The sequence below is a fragment of the Taudactylus pleione genome, unplaced genomic scaffold, assembly GCF_031769625.1.
Source record: "Taudactylus pleione unplaced genomic scaffold, aTauple2 ptg000353l, whole genome shotgun sequence".
Taxonomy (NCBI): domain Eukaryota; kingdom Metazoa; phylum Chordata; class Amphibia; order Anura; family Myobatrachidae; genus Taudactylus; species Taudactylus pleione.
In genome coordinates, this window is record NW_028284754.1 from 943571 (window position 1) to 964204 (window position 20634).

A 20634-nucleotide genomic window follows, 5' to 3' on the forward strand; every position below is an offset into this window, starting at 1 on the left:
TAACAGGGTCATCATCATACAACAGCGATTCAAAAAGACTCCTTCCCCTTTGTATCTTCCTTCCCCCTGCATCTCCCAGCCACACAATATCCCCCTGCATTGTCTCTCAGTACACCATCACCTCCCCCCTGTGTCATCTCTCAGCCACACTATTGCCTCAGCCCTGCATCATCTATCAGCACACCATCACCTCCCCCCTGCATCGTCTCTCAGCCACACCACCACCTGCCCCCCTGCGTCGTCTCTTAGCACACCATTTCCTCCCCCCTGCATCATCTCTTAGCACACATTTGCTTCCCCCCTGCATCATCTATAAGCACACCACCACCTGCCCCCCTGCGTCGTCTCTTAGCACACCATTGCCTCCCCCCTGCATCATCTCTTAGCACTTCATCACCTCCATCCCTCCCTCACTGCATCATCTATCAGTCACACTATTGCCTCTTCCCTCTGTGTCATCTCTCAGCCACATCATCGCCTCCTACCTCTGTGTCGTCTCTCAGCCAAACCATCGCCTCCTCAACTCTGTGCTATCTCTCAGCCCCACCATCGCCTCCTATCAGTGTCATCTCTCAGCACACCATCACAGATACACACACACTGACACAGATACACACACACTGACATACACACACTGACACAGACACACATATACTGACACAGATACACACACACTGACACATACACACACTGACACAGACACACACACTGACAGACACACACTGACACAGATACAATGACACACACACACTGACACACATACACACACTGACACATGCACACTGACAAATATACACACACAGAGACACACGCGCATTGACACACATACACACTAACTTACAGATACACACACAGATACAGTACACAGATACACACACAGTGAAACACACACACACACTGACACAGATACACAGACAGTGACACAGAGACACACACTGACACAGATACACTGACACACATACACTGACACAAATACACACACCCAGTGACACACACACTGACACATGCACATTGACACACATACACACACACTGAGACACATACACATGCACACTGACACACACACTGACACAGATACACATACACACACTGACACAGATACACATACACGCACTGACACAGATACACATACACGCACACTGACACAGATACAAACACACAGTGACACAGATACACAGACACAGTGTCGTCTCTCAGCCACACCATCGACTCCTCCCTCTGTGTTATCTCTCAGCCATACCATAGCCTCCCATCTGTGTCATCTCTCAGCACACCATCACAGATACACACACTGACACAGACACACACACACTGACACACACACTGACACACACACACTGACACACATACACACACTGACACATGCACACTGACAAATATACACACACACTGACAGACACACTGACACAGATACACCGACACACACACTGACACAGATACACACACGCAGTGACACACACGCACTGACACACATGCACACAAACTGACAGATACACACACAGATACAGTACACAGATACACACACAGTGACACACACACTGACACATACACACGCTGACACAGATACAGACACAGTGACACATGCACACTGACACAGATACAGACAATGACACAGACACACACACTGACACAGATACACTGACACACATACACTGACATAAATACACACACCCAGTGACACACACACACTGACACATGCACATTGACACATACACACACACTGAGACAAATACACATGCACACTAACACACACTGACACAGATACACATACACACACTGACACAGATACACTTACACGCACACTGACACAGATACACACACACAGTGACACACATACACAGATACTGTGACACAGATACACATATACACTGACACACACACTGACACACATAAACATTGACACACACTGACATAGATACATACACACAGTGACACATGCACAATAACACACATTCACACACACTGGCATAGACACACACACATCTTTCACACAAATGCAGCCAGCTAAGTAAAAGCATGGCTGACATCAATTGAAAGTCAATCCCCCTCCACAGCAGTCCGACCCCCACTCCTCCCTACCAGCAAAAAAAAAATACTTACTTACCTGGCTGCAGTGGCTGATCTGGAGCAGAGACAGCATTGGGGAAGCACAATCATCCTAGCCTCCCTCGGCAGCTCTGAATGGCAAGACTGCCTGGGATGGGCTGCGCACTTCTGCTGCAGCTCCCCCTACAGTCCCCTGCAGGCACACTTGCCTGTTCATTCAGTAGCCCTCACACAGTCCAGACCAGTGCAATGGTGGCGGGGGGGCGGTGCGGGTACAATGTCCTGGCCAGCGGTGCCCCCCTCTGCTGGGTCTGCCACGGTTCCCAGGGCACAAGCCCCACTCACCCTGCCATAGTTACACCAATGGGTGTGAAGTATATTTACAAATGAATGCCAGATCTCTCTCTTGATATTGTTTTTCTTTCTAATTAGTTTTGGTTTGTAAGAGATCTGATCTATTCATCTCAAAACAGTGCATTGTACTGTTGTTGTTGTTTTTTGTTTTATTTTGTTTGTTAAGAAATAGTAAAGTTGGAATAATCAGTGAAAACTGCATGTTATGTATTATACAGTATGTAAAGGTGGTTTGCATTGGAATAATATTTTCCTTTTTATTTTTTGCACTTTTCTTCTCTAGCTGCAAGTCCCTGTGCAACTGCAGGATGTGACCCAAATGCTAACTGTGATGATTCTACAGGTTCAGCTGAATGTGTCTGTAATGATGGGTTCATAGGAGATGGCATCGAATGTTCTGATCCATGCTCAAGTCACATTGTTCTCAATGACATCTGGAGAAGTACATCTAATGTAGGCAGCTATAGTCTTCATTGTGACAAAGGTTTGAGTGGATGGTATCGCTTTATTGGCAAAGGAGGCATTAACATGCCAGAATACTGTGTGCCAAAACAGAGTTGTGGTACTACTGCCCCAATGTGGCTGAGTGGATCCCATCCGATGGTTAGCGATGGTATAATAAGTCGCACTGCTTGTTCCAACTTTAATGACGATTGTTGTCACTGGTCAGCAACTATTCAGATTAAAGCTTGTCCTGCTGGATATTATGTATATGAACTGAGTGGAATACAAGATTGCTATGTAGCATATTGCACAGGTGAGTACTTTACTCTGGAATATAACATAACAGGCTATAGCTACTATACCAATTAAAATTGAGATATTTAGCAAAGCTCTGTTCAGTAAGACATACAGGATGACAAGCTTTCTAATCTCCATCCAAAGATAGCACTTACTACATAAACATGCTAGAATATGTATACTTATGTGTGATTTTTCTTTTTCATGATTCATCAGACTTGAGTTCTAAGTCTATTGGAGCATACACACGGTCAGATTTGTCAGACTTGTCAGATTTGTCAGATGAACGATTGAACGATTAAACGATTTGAACGATTTTACCAAAGTTTTGAACGATTTGAACGATTTGAACGATTGAATGATTTTTGACTGCATTAAAATGAATGGAATCGTCCAAGTCTGGCTGCAAACACATCAGATGTCAAATATCGTTATCTGACCATCGGGAACGCGCATCGTTGATCGTCCATCGTTCAGGCATGTCAGATATGAACGATTTTCCTTCAGATATGAACGACTGAACGATTTTTAAATCATTTTCGTTCATATCTGAAGGAAAAATCTGACCGTGTGTATGCACCATATAACATGCGTTCTACTGTATGCCTAAACATACATGTAAATATAAGAAATATGTGGCATGGGGATGGAATTTACTGTGATTCACATATGGAATAATTCCTGAGTAGTTCTTATAATATTATATACAATATGGAAGTCCCAAAGTTAAAACGAAACAGATATCATATGTTTTTTTTAATATGTCCTCTTCAATTTCAACTTTAATTCTTCCCCATATAACAAATATACATTTAAAAACGAAATTAGGCCCAGGTGCTGAGGAGTTAAAGTAACCCTTCCAGATATAACACAGCTGAGTGAGAGAGTCACTCTCACCACAACACAATAGGATATAAAAAACAAAAGCAGCCGTAGTATCTGAGGGTTTAGAAGTGAATGTCATTCAGAGCAGTTCTAAATACTGTGAGCACTGAATGGAAGCACTTGCACTTTGTTTGGCAGACTGAAACGGAGACAGCTTTTCCAGGTGTCACAGCCTGTGAGCGGCTTTACCAAAAGCCTCACATTCATGTCTCCCATCCACCTGCAGAATTAACTTCCACCTGAAACCCTCTAGAATACATCGGTCACACGGACCCTCCAGAGCGGCTTCCCATCACCACTTGAGTTCCGCACAGCTTGGGTTGAACACCGGAGCCAGCCATCTGTGGACGTGGTTTGCTGTACCGCTATTGCTGGATTTCCACTCAGCATAACATGGGACGGTACCAACACCTGTGCAGGTATTACCCAGTGCTGTGGAACATTCACACAATATATGTTTATTTGGAATTCTATTGCACTAGTGCGTGGACCATCTTCAATATACCCCATATGGAAACTCTTTTCTAACTGAGGAACACTATTATAGCCATCACTTGTTTAGGGGTCTGGACTCCAGGATAAATTGATTATTGAAGTACCATTGCTTGCTCATTTGAATTCACATTGTTGCAATACGTTATAATAGCTGCTATTTTTAATATTGTTTTTTCATGTGTTCATTTTGTCAATAAATGTTGCAATTATATTTAGAACTGCTCTGAGTGACATTCACTTCTAAACCCTCAGATACTACGGCTGCTTTTGTATTTTTATAACAAATATACATTAACAGGCAAACAAAAAAAATAGCGAAACAATGCAATAAACTAATGCTTTCAGGAATGAAATTACACCTTTGTTATATACTGAAATGTAAAATGGTGACTATACTTACAAAGCCAGGGGAGAGATAGGGACACAGGGCCTGATTCAGACCCGCTCGCGGGTCGATGGTGGCCCAGTGCGCATGCTCGGCATGCTCAATGCGCGTGTGCGAGCCCCGTAGCGAGTGAGATCTTCACTCGCTCTGGAGCTTGCAGCAATACGGGGCAGCTGTCGATGTTGATCGACAGCTTGCCCCATTTTGTAGGCGGGTAGGGGGGGTGGCTGAGCAAACGGAGGCATTCCCGAAAGAACACCTGCCGTTTGTGGGCGGCCCTACTGACATCACTCGTGATGTCAGTAGTGGACTTCCGGCTCTATTAGAGCCGGAAGTCCACTTGGCATTGCAAGTGCAGAGACCCTACCATAAGGGTCTCCTCGCAATGCAGATGGTCGCAATAATCACGACCATCTCTAGGCCACTCGCACAAGCTGTGGGTGGTCACCCACAGCTGTTCAAGTGACCTGGAGGCCGGAATAAAAAAAGTAGGGATGCCCCGATTCAGAGATAGTGCACGCAAATAGCGTGCACCTCTGAATCAGGCTCACAGTACATTTCAAAAAGTTACTGAAAACACCTCACAAAGCACCTTTATGTGAATGTGAATATGTTTAATCTTGGGTTCATGTAAAATGTAATAGGTTTGTTAACGTCCCCCCTGATATTAATGTACTAGTTTTGTAGACTCGTCATTCGTTTTGTTGTGAGCAAGGCAACATATGAATAGATTGCAGGTATATCCAACTGATGCCAGACATATGCATTGTATGTCCTTGTGTGCATAGCATGGACGTGCAGATAATGTATCCAAACAGTGGTTTTTAGCCAAAAGATTGAGTGACTTAGTGGAGAAGATGGGTGACTGGGCTGGCCCTTGTAGGCAGTATAATAATATGTATATAAATAATAGGCTTTAATTCACTGAATTTACCTCATGTATGTGACAACATCATTTAAAAAGAAAAATCATACATACTCTGCACTCACCTAATTACCCTTCAAACTATAATTTATTTAAATTGAGGGAACATTGGTTCTTTATACCTGCTGAATAATGTTGCATTGCTAATTTCCTCTGGTTTGTTTTTGGCTTGCCTTTAAACAAACTGTGGGCCTTATTCAGGTTGGATCGCATGGCTGTGTTTGCACGCAGCCAGCCAATGTTTGCATTCTGCATATACCTATGCTTTGGAAATCAATCACAATGAGCATGCAGTCCAAGCGCATAGTGATTGATATGAAGTGACCATTTGGGGGTGGAGAGGGTGGGGTTGTCGATGGAAAGTTGGCGTGTTTGTGTTGAACGCCTTTACAGGGCCATATATAATTAAGCCCCTGCAATTGTATATGCTGGCAGAGGTCTAGATGGTGACAGGAAGTTTAGCAGCTTGTACGGCAGGGTCAGGTCAACTACAATTGTGCATATGGTTCTGATGTTAATCGACATTTACCAATGTTTTCATGATTTGCAGATTCATGTCAAGGGAAGTGGGTGGCTTTATAAAGTGGTGGGCGTTTAGGTATAGTGCTGCGGTTGCTGTGCGATTGCAGTTATTAGCATATTTTTGCATCGGCTGGGTATGTGCGATCGCAGCCGTGTGATCTGTGCTGAATCAGTCCCTGTGTCTACTTTGCCTCATTATGCATCCCTTTCGCTATCGTATGCTGACAGCATATGCTGGAGTTGTGCTGTTAACAGATATAGTGGGAGATGTACTCTGATTAACTGGAGAGTGATAAACGACCAGCCACTCAGCTCCCAACTGTCATGTTACAGGCTGTGTTTGAAAAATGACAGTTGGGAGCTGATTGGCTGGTGGTTTATTACTCTCCAGTTTACCACGTTTTAGAGCTTAGTTCATTTCCCCAGTAAGAGGTCTGTGAAGCGGAGAAAGGTTTGCTCATGCTGGATGAAGGAGTGGCTGCTGCAGAGGAATTCTCTCTCACACATACCACTGCTAATGGAAATTTGGGAGAATAATCCAGAAGACTACCAGAGCTTCCTGTGGATGGATGATGCCACGTTCCAGGAATTTCTTGGCCTAGTGATGCCATACATCACAGGATACCAAGCTGCGGAGGGCCATACCTGCTGAGGAGAGGCTGATCACTACTCTGCGATTCCTGGTGACTGGCAGATCCGTGGCTGAACTAAAGTTTGGCACAGTGATCTCAACACAAGCTTTGGGTCTCATTGTACAAGAGACCTTCAAAGAGATATTCACCATCCTCAAGGTGCAGTAATTCAAGGTAAGAACAATTTTTAATGTCTCTCAATGTTATATGCTGCTGGACTCAACTGTGTGCCCCCAAGTGTTATTTGTTTGCTGCTCTTATGATAAATGCTGCTCGACTACGCTGTATGCCCCCAAGTGTTATTCATTTTCTGTCCTTATGCTAAATGCTGCTGGACTCCATTGTATGCCCCCGAAGTGTTATACTCTTACTGCCCTTCTACTAAATGCTTCTGGACTCCACTGTATACCCCTGAACTGTTATTCTTTTGCTGTCCTTATGCTAAATGCTGCTGGACTGCAGAGAATTCCCCCCAAGTGTTATTCATTTGCTGCCCCTATGCTAAATCCTTAAAAACTCCACTGTAAGCCCCCCAAGTGTTATTCATTTTCTGCCCTTATACTAAATGCTGCTGGACTCCATTGTAAGTCACCCAAATGTTATTCGCTTACTGCCCTTATACTAAATGCTGCTGGACTCCACTGTATGCCCCCCAAGGGTTATTCTCTTTCTGCCCTTATACTAAATGCTGCTGGACTCCACTGTATGCCCCCCAAGTGTTATTAGTTATCTGCCCTTATGATAACTGCTGCTGGACTACAGTGAATGCCCCTGAAGTGTTATTAGTTTGCTGTCCTAATGCTAATTGCTGCTCGTCTCCACTTTATGCCCCCAAAGTATTTTTCGATTTCTGCCCTTATGCTATATGATGTTGGACAGATATATGTGTTTAAAGCTATATTTTAATTTTGTATTTTTGTTTTTAGTTTCCTTTGACAATTGAGGATTGGCAATTAATTGCACATGACTTCGAGTCAAGTTGAAATTTCCCAAATTGCATTGAGGCAATATGTGGGAACTTATCTGCATAACACCACCTGCCAACACTTGTACTGCTGTATGTAGAACAATTATAAATGTATTTTTAGTATAGTGTTGATGGCCACTGTTAATGCGAACAATGAATATTTATATTTGGATGGGGAAAAATGGCCATGCATCAGATGGTGGGTTTATCAAGTACACTGTATTTTATGAAAGGATGATGTCCAAAAGCCTACATTTACCTCCCAATGCAAAAAAAACTCAGTTTTGTGTTTGTAGCAGATGAGGCATTTGCTTTGCATGAACACTTAATGAAGCCCTTTGCTCAAAGGAGATTGACTAAAGAAAGGCGGATTTTCAATTATCGACTATCAAAGGCAAGGCACACTATGGAGAATGTCTCTGGCATCATGTGTAGTAGGTTTTGCATATTCAATACACCAATTAATTTACATGTAGACAAAATTGAGTGGGTGGTTTTGGCCTGCTGTGCCCTTCATAATTTGCTTTAGTGGAAATCCACTTACCTATGGCCACTATCTACATCACTAGCAGATCCTACTAACGGCATAGACGAGAGTGATATGTGGACATATGTGTCTATAACATGGTTTCCCATGGTGGCCTCTATACTGTGTGTGCAAAACAGGTCAAGGAGGACTAGCTGGCCTACTTCAATGCAGAGGGGGCAGTGTCTTGGCAGGAAGACTGTATTTGAGAATGTCTTTTGGTAATTCTGCCCCTTGTATTATAAATAAAAACACATTTGCTTTCATAAATTATTTTGTGTATCAAGTTTTTATGAATATTAATCTACTATATAAAAGCAAAAATTTGTCCTTCTGTCTTTCTATACAAATCGACAACAGAGAGAGGAAAAGAAGACTCTTTTTTGGGGGCACTCTAATTTCAATATGTAATGTTGTAGTTATAAAACTTAACTTTTAATACATCTCATTATTAAGAAGAAAAATATCCTAAAATATAAAGATATTTAGACATACACATAAAAAGTTATTAAATAAAGATCATGGTATTATGATCCAACACTTACTCATATACAGATCTGTATCACATCCAAAAGGTGAAAATGAGTAACTCTTGTAATTTTTCACCTATTAAATCAAAGGTATTTGGGACAGATGAATATGTCATAATAGCTGCATCAATTGCATGACATCAGACAAACCCCATAACAAAGTTCATTGTACATTTGCATACAAAGAAGTCAAAATAGCTCTTGTAATATTTCCAACTATCAACTCAGAAAAGGAAATTTAAAACAGGTGAAATCATCACAAACTGAGAACCTGCTTTTAGTTACAAGTATTACACTGCATATATTGTCCAGCATCAATTTTTCAAATAATAGTTGCCTATGGATCGCTAATATAGATAGAAACCAGGCACATTAATTTCAGATTTATGATATTGAATTGATACTGATTATGTATAGTCAGCTCTGAAAAGCATACACCTTTACTTGGGATAGGGATCTGCTGTCAGTTATTTGCCCGTCGGCAGAGAATAGTTTATGAGAGTCCCTTATCCCAAAGCGTATGATAAAAAGATTTTCCTGCATCTGCTGTCAGTTCCAAGATATGGGGCTGATGAGAGTACAGATAGTGAGTTTAGATAGTGGAGATGTAATGATCAGTAATAAAACAACTGTGTATATAGAGCATAGTGCAACTTAAAAACTGGGTGACAATATATTTAACCAAATAAGTATTTGGATTAAGAAAATAAGGTTATTTTCTTATCATATATTCCGTACAACATCATATAAATTATATTGTTTTAACCATCCATTGGTAATACACCTACCACAGGTATTAACCCTAAGGATAATTTTATATGTAATCAGAGAGGAAGTGGAAACTCCTCTGTTCCAGTCCACTGTGGTTCTGACTGAGCATTTGTCCTAGGTAGTGAATACTCACTATAAGAAACCCAGATGGAAGTACTGGGAGGGAAAAGTTGTATCTCCCATATTGAGATATGGGGGAATGATTCTCTTGGTAGGGTTAAACCCTACTATCTCTAAGGAGGCACAGTAAGAAAATAGTAAGGTACCTGTATTTAGAGGTCTATATGAAGAATAGCTGTTCGAATAGTAGGGATCTGGTGTATGCACAACCAATGTCCCTATAAACCAACACGCATTTCACCCCTTAAGCTTGGTCATGGTCTCGTGTATTGAGAAATGCATGTGCTTAAATGAGGAAGTACGGACTCACGGCATAACAGCCACTGGGTCCGAGAGCCAATCACCACAGTGGGAGTGACATATGACGTCTGATCACCTTTGTGACAGACAGGACTTAGAGCCAATGGTTCACAGCGTCCCTGCAGCCGGAGCTTCCAAGCAATCCAAGTGGTGGATGCGATATGCAAAACAAGCGTCCCAGCTACCGCCGGGTCCGATTCCCAATCAACACAGTGGGCGGGACATATGACGTCTGGTCACCTTTGTGACAGACAGGACTCAGAGCCAATGGATTGTGGTGTCCCAGCAGCTGGACCTTCCAACCAATCAGTGTGGTGGATGCAATTTGTAAAACAAAACAAGCTTCCCAGCTGCCAAATCTAGGAGTCAATCACAGCTGTGGATGGGATATGTGAATGGCATCCCAAATGTTTATTCTAATGATTAAACACCACCGCGGGTGGGACATTTGTCATCTGATCACACTGTGTTAGACAGGGTTCAGAGCCAATGGAACGTAATGTCCAGGCTACTGAATCCTCCACCCAATCATTGTTATGGGTGGCACATATATGCATGGCCTATTTATGATGATCCTGTGATAGACAGATATCATAGCCAATAGCTATATATCCTAGGTTAATAAGTTCATAGATAGCTTGTTTCATACTGTTATCCATCACGGGTATGCATATAACGTTACATAGTAATATTAGCAATACCAATGTTAATGGACATTAACAAGCCCATTCAGCAGGTTGGTAGTTGTAACATAACTCCTTCCTAATTGGTTAGCAAGTTGTTCTATTTACCATGGTACTTAACAAAACATTCATACATCAGTATGAGTGTGTATTAAGGACAGTCAGAAAGTTGATTGGATTATAGCCATTTTGGCAAAAGTTAGTGAACATTTAATGATTGAAGATTTTAATTACAGAGAAATGCAGAGTTCCTTTGGGTATATGTTTGAGTAGAAAAAAAAATATAATATATAAAAATAAAGAACAGAAGTAATTATAAAATAATTATAAACATATACATGGTAGAAGCCCAAAAATCAATAAATAAACAAATAAGCGACATGGCAAAAGCCAAAGAATTAAGGTTACAGATAGAAGACTAATATTAATTGCAAAAAACATCAAGTATATATCATCAATTTCTGCAGATAGGATCCCTGGAAGAAATGTATGTATTGTGAGTTCTATAGAGGAGAAAATGTTTGGTAGTTTTGAAAGTCTAACATTAAAACAGACATGAGCAAGAAAAGAAAGAGAAAAAGAAGATAACATCATTCTAGCTGGAAAAGAGAGATCCGATAGTAGTTAGCAGACCAAAAATAATACATATTAATATTAAATGCATATGTACATATACATACATATACAAATTCATATACATACAGTCAGGTCCATAAATATTGGGACATTGACAGAATTTTCATATTTTGGCCTCTATTCACCACCACAATGGCTTTGAAATGAAACAAACAATATGTGATTTAACTGCAGACTTTCAGATTTAATTTGAGGGTAATTACATCCAAATCAGGTGAACGGTGTAGGAATTACAACGGTTTCTATATGTGCCTCTGACTTTTTAAGGGGCCAAAAGTAATGGGACAAACTAAACAATTTTAAATCTAACTTTCACTTTTTAATACTTTGTTGCAAATCCTTTGCAGGCAATTACAGCCTGAAGTCTGGAATGCATAGACATTACCAGACGCTAGGTTTCGTCCCTGGTGATGCTCTGCCAGGCCTCTACTGCAAATGTCTTCAGTTCCTGCTTGTTCTTGGGGCATTTTCCCTTCAGTTTTGTATTCATCAAGTGAAATGCATGCTCAATCGGATTCAGGTCAGGGGATTGACTTGGCCATTGCATAACATTCCACTTTTTAGCCTTAAAAAACTCTTTGGTTGCTTTTGCCTTATGCTTCGGGTCATTGTCCATCTGCACTATGAAGCGCTGTCCAATGAGTTCTGAAGAATTTGACTGAATATGAGCATATAATATTGCCTGAAACACTTCAGAATTCATTCTGCTGCTTTCGTCAGCAGTCACATCATCAATAAATACAAGGGAACCAGTTCCATTGGCAGCCATACATGCCCACGCCATGACAGTACCACCACCATGCTTCACTGATTAGGTGGTATGTTTTGGATCATGAGCAGTTGCTTTCCTTCTCTTCCCATCACTCTGGTACAAGTTGATCTTTGTCTCATCTGTCCATAGGATGTTGTTCCAGAACTGTAATGGCTTTTTTAGATGTTGTTTGGCAAACTCTAATCTGGTCTTCCTGTCTTTGTGGATCACCAATGGTTTGCATCTTGTGGTGAACACTCTATATTCACTCTTGTGAAGTCTTCTCTTGATTGTTGACTTTGACACATATACATCTACCTCCTGGAGAGTGTTTGTGATTAGGCCAACTGTTGTGAAGGGGTTTTTCTTCACCAGGGAAATAATTATTTTGTCATCCACCACAGTTGTTTTCCGTGGTCTTCCAGGTCTTTTGGTGTTGCTGAGCTCTCCGATGCATTCTTTCTTTTTAAGAATGTTCCAAACAGTTGATTTGGCCACACCTAATGTTTTTGCTATCTCTCTGATGGGTTTGTTTTGATTTTTCAGCCTAATGATGGCTTGTTTCACTGATAGTGACAGCTCTTTGGATCTCATATTGAGAGTTGACAGCAACTGATTCCAAATGCAAATGTCACACCTAGAATCAACTCCAGACCTTTTACCTGCTTAATTGATAATGAAATAATGAGGTAATAGCTCACACCAGTCCATGAAATAGCTTTTGAGTTGATAGTCCCATTACTTTTGGCCACTTAAAAAGTGGGAGACACATATTGAAACTGTTGTAATTCCTACACCGTTCACCCGATTTGGATGTAATTACCCTCAAATCAAATCTGAAAGTCTGCAGTTAAAGCACATCTTGTTTGTTTCATTTCAAAACCATTGTGGTGGTGAATAGAGGACAAAATATGAAAATTCTGTCAATGTCCCAATATTTATGGACCTGACTGTATATGCACGTATACATCCACATTTAACAACATATACATAATTGGTAGTATATGAGTTGTAAGGGGAAAAAGGGGCAGAAAACATGAGGGATCAAAAAGATTACCATGAGATATCAAAGAAAAGCTCCATAGTTTATATTCTCATTCAAACCATATGGGGCAAGTATTACGAGTTTGAAGATCCACTCACTCTCTTTATGCAATAGTGAGTTCATCACATCCCCTCCTCTGATCCCCAAAATTATTTTTTGAAGACCATAGGGTCTGATAGAATTTAATTGTCCTCCATGTTTCTTATATACATGTTTCACTAATGTTGTTATATGTTTCATATTAGTAAATTCCTAATATTACCAGCATGTTCTAAGATTCACTGCTTCAGAGCTCTTGAAGTCATCCCAACATACCTCAATCCACAAACGCATTCTATGCAATAGATGACTCCAGATGTATTGCAAATAAGGAACGTAGCAATTGAGCATGTTTCTTCCAATTTATCTTCCACTGTGTGTTTCTTGATCATATAAGCTTTACAGCTTCCGCATGCATATGATCCTTTGGCCTGCAAGGTCTTTGTAGTGGTTCTTGTAAAATGACTCTGAACTATGGAGTCTTTGATCATCCTGGATCTACTCCAGCTCATCAATGTTTGACTCGGTATTCTTTCTCTTAAATCCGTGTCCATTAGTAAGATGGCCAGTTCTTGTTAGTCATATTTTTAATATCTCTCCATTCCTTGCAAAAATTTCCTACAAAGCGCATACTACCAACTCCTTTTGGTTTCTCTTTGTTTGTTGGAAAAATAAGTGACTCCCTATTTGTTTGAGCTGTCTGCTGTATTGCTCATTTTATGGTACGATGACTATAGCCCCATAACTCAATCTCTGCTTAATTCGATACTTCTTTCTTTAAACACTCGATTGTCAGAGCAATTTCTGTCTAAGGTGTAAAAATTCGCCTTTTGGTATATTTTGCACTATAGATGGGAAGTTGGAGCTTGTACTGTGAAGGAGGCTATTTGTTGCGGTGCTTTTTGGGTATAACTCTGTATGAATATTTCCATCCGTATCTCTTTTGATTTTTAGATCTAAAAATGCCACTTCTGTTTTGCTTACTTCCATGGTTAGATGGGAATTCAGGTTGTTATTATTTCATTTATTGATAAACTGTTGTAGGAGATACTCTGATCCTCTCCAAATGAGTAGAATGTCATCTATGTTTCTAACCCATAATATGGCATTTTCAGTGTAGGATTCATTATCCAGGCCAAAACATATTCTTGTTCCCACCAACCTAAGTACATATTTGCGTAGGTGGGCACACAAGCTGCGCCCATCGCAGTACCATGTATTTGTAGATAGAACCTGTCATTAAAAGTTAAATAATTTTTGCACAGAACGAACTCCAGAAGTTCCAGGAGAAAGTCATTTAATTCTTTGTTGTCCCTCATATTCAGGAAATGGTTGACTGCCTTCAGGCCCATCTGATGATCAATACTAGTATATAGAGACTCGACATCCAAGGTAACCAGCAGCCAGTCATCCCTAATTTTGATGCCAGTGATTTTGCATAGCACATCTGATGTATCCTGAATATAGGATGGTAGGCTCACTACAAATTCCCTCAGATGTAGGTCAATGAATGTGCTAGCCTGTTCACTGAGACGCCCAATGTCAGAGACAATTGGTCTGCCCAGAGGTTTATTATTTCTCTTGTGAATTTTTGGCAGCATATAAAAGGTAGGGACTTTTGGGTTTTTGACCATCAAGTAGTTGTATTCTTGTTTTTTTATCGTCCCTTCTCTTACCACCTTGTTAATAAACCTATTGTAGGGAATTAAAAAATTATCGATGGGATTACAAAATAGTTGTTTATAACAGTTTTCATCAAGCAGCTGCCTTAGTGCTTCCTCAATGTAGAGTTATTTTGGCCAGATGACTATATTACATTACTATATATTACAGTTCATCCACCTGTGGCATTGCAATGGCATTGAACCTAGGGCATGATTCAGACCCGGTTTTTAGGCTGCATTCGCACGCTGCTGACCAATTGTCGCTATCTGCACATGTGTATGCATCACAGTGTGCATGCACAAGCCAGTCATTGCTATCAGGAAGTGATCACCCACAACACACAGACTGCTCACTTGTTTGACTGACAGAATGTGCCATTTGTGGGGGGTGACAGGGGAAGGTCCTTGAAAATGGGGGAGTGGTGTTGCAAATGCAGGCATGTCTGAGCATCAAAACACCATTTCTAAGGCATGCATAATTAAAAGGCAGCATCACTGTACACATTACCTGGCTGTTTTAAGCACAGAAGCACTCACAGTGCTTGAGGTAGGTTAGGGTCAACCACAAGCACTGAGTATGCCTCCGATGGTTCTCGATGTTACCAATTGTTATATACATTTCTTGGAGATAACTTGTGCTGCAAAAGAAAAGGGGGCATCATAGACTCATGTGCGATCGATCTGCCACCGCATGCTAAGACATAGTGGGTGTACTAATGTCTTGCCATGTGAACACTGCTTTCTTTGGCATATATTAGCAGCTGATGTCTGCGTGCAAACTCATCTAGTGAGTGGGTCTGAATCAGGACCCTACAGACCTTATTTAATTTTCTAAAGTCATTACAGAAGCAAATGGATCCCAAGCATTTAGGCATGAGCACTATGGGATTATTCCACTCGCTTGTGAATTCTTCCACTACCCCAAGTTGCAACATGTCCTCCACCAGTATTCTATACAGCCAATGCTTAACTACAACTCTTGGTGGAGTAACAATATACTGTAATGCTCAATTATTTTGGAACACCCTGGTATATTAAAAAAAACATCCTTATTCCAAGCTACCATCTCCACTGCTTGCTGTTTTTAGTCAAAGTCAGGGAAGACTCTATGGGAACTAAGCAGTCCTCAGTTTTCACTGCTCTCAACATTAGCGTCAGAGTTTTCACAGCCTACAGCTTTAACAGGTTGATGTGAGACACTTGTTCTATTTGCCATCTACCCAGTTGCTGTACTTGATAATTAACAGGTCCTACAGCCTTTATCACTTCATAAGGGCCTTGCCAATGTGCATACAACTTACTTTCTTGAATGGGCACCTTGTCACCTGGATTAAAGGTGTGTCTGGTTTCTTGGGTATCATAACACCTCTTGTACCATTCCCTGTGCTTCTTCCAGGTGTTGCTTAACCAATAGACTGACCCATTGTAATCGGTCACACAGTTGGGCTACAAACTGTACCACATTTGGTTTCATGGGTCCCTGTTGTTCCCAGCCTTCTTTAAGAATATCCAAAATTCCTTGGGGTTGTCTGCCAATTAAAAGTTCAAAGGGACTATACCCTTTTGATGCCTGGGGTATCTCCAGTACTGCAAACATGAGGTAGGGCAACAGAGTATCTAGTATTTTTTTTATTGAGCCAAACCTCACCTAATAATTTGTTTAAGGGTCCTTTGAACCACTCAACCAACCCATCATTCTGCAGGTTATAGACCGAGATCTGTAGTCTCTGTACCCCTTGCACCTTACACAACTCTTTCATTAAGCCTGACATTAAGGGTGTTCCCTGTTCCATTAGGATTTCTTTAGGGATCCAAAACACATGTACACTAGTAGTGGCTATTTTGCTATTGTATTTGACTTAATATATCTAAGTGGTATTGTGTAGCATAATCAAGTATTATCAGAACATATTGATGGCCCCAGTCCATCTTCTATAAGGGACCTACTATATCCATGCCAACCTGCTCAAAAAGTCCTGGAATTATTGGATGAGGTATGAGAAGAGCTCATAAATCTGGTTTAGGAATGGTCCACTGACACACTGTGGAGGCTTGGCAGTATCTCTTAATGGCCATGTAGACTCCTGTCCTGTAAAACCTCTGGAGGACTTTATTTAGGGTTTTTACTCCCACAAATGTCTCCCCATAAGGTGTGTATGGGCTGCCACTAATATTAAAGGGACATGTACTTGTGGCACCAATAGCTGGTTATCTACAGTACTTTCTCATGAACCACTGGCAACCTTAATAGCATTTCCCATTCTAGTATAAAGTATTATTCACATGGGGCTGGCATCTCAGCCTTTCACACTCCATTCACTTTCACCACATATCTGAAGGAACTTTCTAATGCACAATCATTTAATTGGTCTTGAGCAAAGTCTTGGAATGACACAGTCCTGGGTACAGGAGACCAATCTTCTTCTCCAACTGGCAAAGTCTCTGTTGTTTCGCTTCCTTCTCCTGCCAGGACAACTACCTCATGTCCTCTGGAATGCAGCACTGGTCTGATTGCAGCCAAAGCCTGGCACCCAGGCTCCATATATTGCTGCTTTCTGATTTCTCCCTCTAGTTCCAGAATGTGAGCAAAAGGATCATGTTGGGTCGGATGTCCAACTGGTAATTCAGGTGCCAGCAAGTCTGAATTGATCTGGTTGACTATAATATCACAGAATAATGGGATATGGCAACCTTGGTGCTATTGCTTCTAACAGTTGCACTGTTTTCCTCTCATGGTTATGTGAGGACAGACATGGTCATATTCCTCTGTGGCCCCATGGACACACAGGACCTTTACTGATGTCAGTCGGTCCATCAGTCCTTCTGGAACCTGAGTGCTGGACACCAGGATAACTTCACTGCCCAAATCCACCAATACCAATACTGCCTTTTGTCATATCAGGATGGTCATTAAGAATAGCCATGCTCTAGCCCAGCATTTTTCAACAACTGTGCCATGGCACACTAGTGTGCCACGAACGGGTTGCCAAGTGTACCATGGTGGTCAGCTCAGGGTACTTATATTGTAGTGCATATTATTCATGAGGAGGCCAATGTAGTGTGTTTTATTCCTGTGGAGGCCAATGTAGTGTGTTTTATTTTTTTGGACACCATTATGTGTGTATATTTTTATGTGAGAGCCAATGTTATCATTAGTCATGAACACCACATCCCCAGATGGTGTGTCTTGGCAATTTAAGAATATATTGTAGTTTGCCTAAAGTTGAAAAGGTTGAAAATCACTGCTCTTGCCATTAAAGAGGATTAGGTCAAACAAACAGGGAATGTGGAGTCTAGTTGCCCCACCGAACAATCCATCTATTTTTTTCTGACTCCTTTCTTTGATGTCCAGCCCATTTTCTTCAGAGCATAAAAACAATCAATAACTGTTGCCAGTTCTTCAAATGACTGAAGATCGCTCTGCAGGAGCCATTTTTGCAGTTCCCGGTTTAGATTCCACACACAATGGTCAACTGCCAGGATTTCCATGATTCTGTCTGGTGGGTTTCATTCAGGCTCAGTTACAAAATCACTTTGCTTTCCCAGGCCCTGTTACTCCTATTTGCACCAGAATTGAGGTCTTTAGCTGTTGATAATTTGCCTCCTGAGTTATTTGCATATCCACATAGACCCACTGTGCTTCACCTGTCAAATAAGAAGCCAGTTGTACAACCTAATACTCTATTGGCCATTTAATCCAAGTTGCCATCCTTTCAAAAGACAACGGAAATGCCTCAACATTATCTGATTGGGTCATTTTCTGCATTACAGCAGGCATGCATTCATCCAGTTGCAGCTTACAGAGCTCAGCCCACAGCAGTTTGTTGCTCTCCACCTGGTCTTCAGCAACTGCTAGCATGTGGGCTTGCTGAGCCTGTTGTGCCACAGCTAGATAAGTTAAGTCTGGGAGGATTTTCTCCATCTTGTTCTCTGACTAAGTAGCAAAATTGGGCCTCTCTTATCATGCACCAGCAAGCCAGTAGTTGGAAGCCTATATAAACTAGCGGCAACTGTGTATTAGGCACAAAACTCCAAAAAAGTGGGTTTAAACTGTCTTGCAAATTAATTGTTTGTTCACAAAACACATAGGAACAAATTTCCCTGGTTTACTTGTACCACACTGTGTTTCAATACAGTTAAAACATTTGTTCATTTGGCACTACAATAGCCACCCATAACTAAAGCACTGTCTCTTTAATGGGCTTATACAGACCAACACAGATACCTTTAGCAGCATGTGCTTAAAAGTCTGTTCCACAACCAAACTTAACAAGTGCAAGTAAAATCACAGAGAAACACATTTGGTGCTTTTTAGCCAAATTTGTTTCTGCTACAACAAACCTCAGAAACATTTCTGTTTGTTTTGAAATAATTAAACTGTGTGTACACTTGTTTCTCTTCACAATTAACCCAGCATAACTTTTCCACATGTGCAAATAAACCAATTTTTACAGGCCAGTTAAGCTCACTCACCAACCCAAAAGACAGCGTTTGGTCTCTGCCATGCGAATCATGGCTAGCAAAAATTATCCCATGAATGACACTATTTTGTAAGATTGTCCTTACAAAAAACATATGTGATATCAATTGCACTTGTTAGATGGTTTTTTACTGATGAAAATGTTACATCTACAATTTCCCAAATGCATATGAATCTCTGACACTAAGCTAAACATTAGCAGCTCAATGTCACCTGGCCAACTAGTTCAGAATCAGAAGCACCTTCCCCCTGACTCCCAGAATAATTTATGCTTCACACAGACATACACCAATCAGACCCATGCAGAACAACTGTGTTATAAAGCTATCCAGCAGGGAACAACAGCTTTACACACACACATACTGTATATAGATAGATAGACTGTTTACAGTGGTGAAACAACTGGTGCTTTAATCAATGTTCCAGGGTCCAGGACCCCTTCATCAGGACATACAATAGTGAATCAAACATTACAAATTTAAATACAAAAATTATCAAGACTCTCCCACCCCTTCTCCTGCGGGTCCCTGGCTTCTAACACCGCACGTCCGGCCTCTGAAGTGACATCACAACGGAAGTGGAATCATCCCAGTGTAGCCACTGGGAGGAGGGTTCCATACTGGCAAACACAAACAAAGCAGAGTATGTTTACATCCCCATGGTAACAGCAGCGTGTGGTGTCCACCAGATGCTCCCAACTGCTTCTGACCCAAATCCACAAGACAAATAAATACATGTACATTGCTGTATTACAGGTGTGCTATCCCCAGGAAGGCAGCCAAGCAAGGTATACCTAGGCTCCATGTGCCTCCAGAGTGCATGCTCCCTTTGATCCAACCCCTGTGCCGATCACTGTTGGAAGCAGTGCTCAGGCAACCCCGTGCCGGTGGCCCCCTCACCCTGTGGCTGTAGAAGAGGTAGAACAGCTGACAAGGAATCAGAGTAACAGCTCATGGTGCTACAGGATGGAGCAGCCACTGCGCAATTCCTCATCTCCCCTTTGCCCAACCCCACCACCACCAAGCTAGAGATAGCCCGGTGGCTGCAGAGAGAATGGAGCAGCAGCCAGGTAAAACCTCCTACCTTACCACTGTAGAGATAGCAGCAGCTCATTGGCTAAACAGACAGTGCAGCCGC

The 20634-nt window shown here is 41.5% G+C and overlaps 1 protein-coding gene across 1 annotated transcript in view; it reads left to right on the top strand.

The window, feature by feature from the left end:
• LOC148508605 (uncharacterized) overlaps nt 1–20634 on the top strand; it is a 653608-nt gene that overhangs the window by 155318 nt on the left and 477656 nt on the right. Inside the window, exon 6 of the mRNA XM_088444305.1 lies at nt 2684–3157. Coding sequence (XP_088300431.1) covers nt 2684–3157 — 474 coding nt within the window. The remainder of the gene's footprint in view (nt 1–2683; nt 3158–20634) is intronic.